The 5000-nt window shown below is 48.9% G+C and overlaps 1 protein-coding gene across 1 annotated transcript in view; it reads left to right on the top strand.

The window, feature by feature from the left end:
* ncanb (neurocan b) overlaps positions 1-5000 on the top strand; it is a 131912-nt gene that overhangs the window by 113458 nt on the left and 13454 nt on the right. The window contains exons 11-13 of the mRNA XM_061237793.1: positions 615-773; positions 3811-3893; positions 4995-5000. The exon at positions 4995-5000 is cut by the window's right edge and continues 139 nt beyond it. Of these exons, the coding sequence (XP_061093777.1) occupies positions 615-773; positions 3811-3893; positions 4995-5000 (248 nt within the window). The remainder of the gene's footprint in view (positions 1-614; positions 774-3810; positions 3894-4994) is intronic.

Raw genomic sequence — 5000 nt, 5'->3', positions numbered from 1 at the left:
ACCCTTTCTCTCTCCCTCTCTTTCTCCCTCTCTCCTACCCTCCCCCTCTTTCTCCCTCTCTCACTCGCTCCTTCCCTCCCCCTCTTTCTCCCTCTCTCCCTCTCCCTCTCTCTTCCCGTCTCGCTCCCTCTCTCTCCCTCCCTCTCACCCTCTCCCTCTCTCCCTCCTCCTTCCCTCTCTCTCTCCCTCTCTCTCTCTCCCTCACTCCCTCCATCCCTCTCTCTTCCCATCTCCCTCCCTTTCGCTCTCTCCCTCCTCCTTCCCTCTCTCTCTCCCTCCCTCTCTCTCTTTCTCTCTCCATCCCTCTCTCTTCCCGTCTCCCTCCATCCTCCCTCCCTCCCTCTCTCTCTGCACCTCTCCCTCCCTCCCTCTCACTCTCTCCCTCCTCCCTCCCTCCCTCTCTCTCTGTGCCTCTCCCTCCCTCCCTCTCACTCTCTCCCTCCTCCCTCCCTCCCTCCCTCCCTCTCTCTCTGTGCCTCTCCCTCCCTCCCTCTCACTCTGTGCCTCTCCCTCTCTCCCTCTCACTCTCTCCCTCCTCCCTCCCTCCCTCCCTCTCTCTCCCACCCTCTCACTCTCTCCCTCCTCCCTCCCTCCCTCTCTCCCTCGCTCCGCAGACACAGAAGGTTGCGAGCACAACTGGAGGAAGTTCCACGGGCACTGCTACAGGTACTTCACCCACCGGCACACCTGGGAGGACGCAGAGAAGGACTGCCGTGAGCAGAGTGGTCACCTGGCCAGCATCCACTCGGCCGAGGAGCAGGCCTTCGTCAACGGTGCGTACGCGACCGGCCGCCATTTCCTGCACCGCAGAAACCGCCTGTTTTAACCAGTGCCCATTTCCTGCACCGCAGAAACCGCCTGCCTTAACAAGTGGCCATTTCCTGCACTGCACAAACTGCCTGTCTTAACCAGAGGCCATTTCCTGCACTACACAAACTGCCTGTCTTAACCAGCGCCCATTTCCTGCACTACACAAACTGCCTGTCTTAACAAGCGGCCATTTCCTGCACTACACAAACTACCTGTCTTAACCAGCGCCCATTTCCTGTACTGCACAAACTGCCTGTCTTAACCAGAGGCCATTTCCTTGTTAAGAGAGGATTCTGTTATTTGTTCCTTGTTATTTGCTTGTTTTAAGTTACTTAGTCTCGATGTGAGACTAAGATACTTGTTAAGACTGACTTAAGACTGACTGGTCCTGCTGGCTCCAGCATAGGTCATTCCGACCCGTTTTCAATATCACATCATTGGCAGTGAAAATACAAAGTCAGTAAATGTTTCCCACATGGTCATAATATCTCCTCATGTGCAGATTTTCTTTACTTATTGTGTTATTAGAAGAATACAGTAGCACACTGCCGCGTCCCTCTATCTCACGCGAGTGGAGGAGCCACAGTCGGCTCCCCAACTGCACTCTGGCTCCAAACTGTACAAAATGGCGGCGCCGGGAGACTTGAGTTCTGTGGTAACACAACCAGGCACTTGGTCCATATTTTCTCTACCGTCTGAAGTACGGAATCTTCAGTAGGTGCCTCGGTCGCCATGACGCCAGGCTCCAGTACGGCAACTGGGCGCGGACCAGCCAATCGGAGCACGGCATCCGGGCACATAAAGAAGCGTCGAAGCACAGCTCCGTAGACACGATCGCGTTGTTGCTCCGCGTGAGACATCACAGCGAATCTCCGCCTACAGCATCGCGAGGAGACAGGGCCGCTCGCTCAGAAGAGTCCTTCATGTACACTGACGACCTCCAACCTGTGTGTGCTACGCTTTGTTGATCTTTTATTTCTGCTGAAGATGCCGTTGTTTGCCGCTACACAAACACAGGAATGCAATCTATTCTGTGGATGTCAGGAATGCTTTACAATTCCCATCCATTTAATAACAGAAGATACACTGCTGGCCCTGTGCAGGCCTGCAGACTGGGAGAAGGTGTAAGCATTTTATTTTTACATTTTCAGCGATGGTTGCATTTTTTGCATTTTTTTGTGTGTTTAATTGCCTTGAAAATGGACGTCTCTACCCCAGCAATAAACCCACCAGGGCCATTAGGAAGATTAATGTCCCCCTTAATGATGCTAATCAGTTACACGACTCTTTAAATCCTGTTCCACCGCACAGATATCTCAGGGAGGCACTGAGTCCGTGACCTCACTGCCTTTATTTGAAGAAGAAAAACTTTATTGTTTCAGGAGGGATAAGCACGCATGGATGCAGTCGTTAGAAACGCACGGGGCTTGATTCACAGAGACTTCCAGCACGTGTAAAACCTCTTAGCGCCCGAGAAACGACTAACACAACCAATGATTAGTCATGCTATTGGTTTTGTGTGTGCTAAAAGCTTTTGCACGTGATAAAGGTCTCAGTAAATCAGGCCAAAGGAGTCTTCACATAGCATCATGTGGGAAATGTGATCATTATGAGGTTAAACACATTGGCCTGGATTTTATCTTCATGTATTCCTCATTCTGACTCTCAATTAAATGCAATTCCTTTGTTTAATCTCGGAGGTCCTCTGAAAACTCGATTCTCATTTGCAGTGAGGCCCTGCTCATTCAGAGTGGCGTAAAAGGTGGAGTGCAGGAATCTGTGTCAGGAATAGAGCCGGTTTTGGGGAAATTTGACCCTGACATAAGGGTTAACACTCCTCATAGAAGTGCCAGTGGGGTCTGTACTATCCACAGTGAGTCAGGACTTTGGTCTACTGTCTTAAGTGTCACGATGGAATCTCGTACAGCACAGTCCCCATATCAGTGTGCTAGGGCATTTGATTTCTATTTGGTCCACTGGAGAGAGCGCCCCCTACTGGGCATCTGAAACCTCTTATTCAGTTTCCCAGGAGGTCTCCCATCCAAGCACTACCCGGCCCTGCTTAGCTTCAGAGGGGTGGAGGCGGCATGGCTGCAAGCAAACAACTCTCTTTTTTGAAGAATAATAATAATAATTTGTTATTTAGCTGACGCTTTTATCCAAAGCGACTTACACTTGATTAGACTAAACAGCGGGCAATCCTCCCCTGGAGCAATGCGGGGTTAAGCGCCTCGCTCGAGGGCCCAACGGCTGTGCAGATCTTATTGTGGCTACACCGGGGATCGAACCACCTATCGAACCAGGTTGAAATAATGCATTCTTGTGTACATTCATAAACCAAAGGGTAGGACACCCTGCAGCTGGTTTCAGACTTATAACGCTACCTTTCCCCATTTAGCTAGGTAATTACATTGTAGTCAAATAAGTCACTCCAAGGATGCAATCGCCGCACCGCATTGTTCCACATGCAGTTAAAAATGCGTATTTGGATTTATGCTTATGTTTAGAGTTTACGGGGCTTAGTCAGAAAAGGAGTTATAGTCAGCATAAATTGAAAGGCTAGGTCTGGGATTTTTTCAGATGCCTTGAACTTAAATGAACCGCAAGCACTTTAGCAACTGCGAGACAAGATGTACGATCCTGCGCTCCTGCATATTTATATCAGCAGATTCACCCGGTTATCTAACATAAGTGTTATCAAGTTGAGATGCGGGTTTAATTTATTTCCCATATGCGCCATTCCGTGTGGTCTTATATCCGAAGCTAATGGAGCCCGGAAAAATCAGAATACCGGAGGGATCCCTGCACAGCTTAAGGAGAAATTTGTTAGGCCGTCAGGACGTTATCACATCAGAGCAGATCCTTTCAGCGTCCATTTTGTGTAACTAGGCAAGTGATTTCAAGCTTGAGTGTGTGCTGAAGTCGGGCTGCATATTGGCTATAACTCTGTTGTATACCGTTAGCGGTATATAATGGTATGCTGTGCTGCTATTTGTTTAGGTCTGAGTCGTGAGAACACCTGGATTGGGCTGAATGACCGCACGGTGGAGGAGGATTTTCAGTGGACTGACAACATGGCGCAGGTGAGGCCCTGGCCGCTGTCAGAGAATTTACCGGAAGGTCAATGGCCACCACTCACCTGTCACTTTGAAGAAGGAATACATTCACTCACATAATGTGTCCCAACGTAAATTGCATATTTGTAACACAAAAGTAGAAACTTAGACACAAATTGTGTTGAAAGTAACACATTACATTACATTACATGGCATTTAGCAGACGCTCTTATCCAGAGCGACGTACAACGAAGTGCAAATCAAACACAAGTATGAGTGCTACGAGGACCTGAGGACAGTATAGTCCTCGTGTAAACACAGATAATCAGAACCCTTGAAGAGTACAATCACCTTTCAAACTAGCATACCACAGTTGGCAGCTAGAATACCCGGAATACAACAATACAGCCAATAAAAAACAACAATATCTATACAAGTAACAATATCTATACAATCTATACATAAGTGCCATTACTGTCTCGGGCTAATCATGGTGGTGAGTTTTGTATGTGAACACAACCCTGTTGTTGGTGAGTGTTGCTGCTAAAGTGTGTCATATTGTACTGGCTAACATTGTACTGTGTTATTGTATTCGAGCAGACATATCAGCACATCAGTCCGGTGTATGTTTTGGTTTACTCCACCATTCTCACCATGTATTTTTTAATTTACTTATTTGTTTACTTTACAAATGTTACCTGACTGGCTTTGACTCTGGAGCCCAGTTTAGAACGAACATTCGCAAAGCAAGGAAGCCATTTTAGGATGTTGCTTAGAAAGGTTGCGGCAGTGCAAACTACCCGTCTCAGAATGATGATCTGATTGCAGACGAGTCAATTTGTCCGATCGCAGGTGCCGGGGTTTTAGACCGCTGCAGAGAGCGGCCAGTTGCAGCTCATTGCGTGGCGAAACTTTGGTCTGAACTGGGCCTTATGATTCTGTGCGAGCGCTCTGAACATGTCACGGCAATTGTCCCGGGGAGGATGCATTCGAGCTACGGCGCTCGAGGAATGACGCAACCGAGCCGCAATGGCACTCACGCGGCGCGGTTTGACACGATGCGGGGCGTTCAAAGGCGTCAATTCTGCACTGTCCCCTTTCCCCCCCTCCCCCCCCCCCCCCCCGCAGCAATAC

Source organism: Conger conger, chromosome 4 (genome assembly GCF_963514075.1).
Source record: "Conger conger chromosome 4, fConCon1.1, whole genome shotgun sequence".
NCBI classification, from domain to species: Eukaryota; Metazoa; Chordata; class Actinopteri; order Anguilliformes; family Congridae; genus Conger; species Conger conger.
Note: the sequence above shows the minus strand (reverse complement) of the source record. Positions and strands in the feature narration are given on the sequence as shown.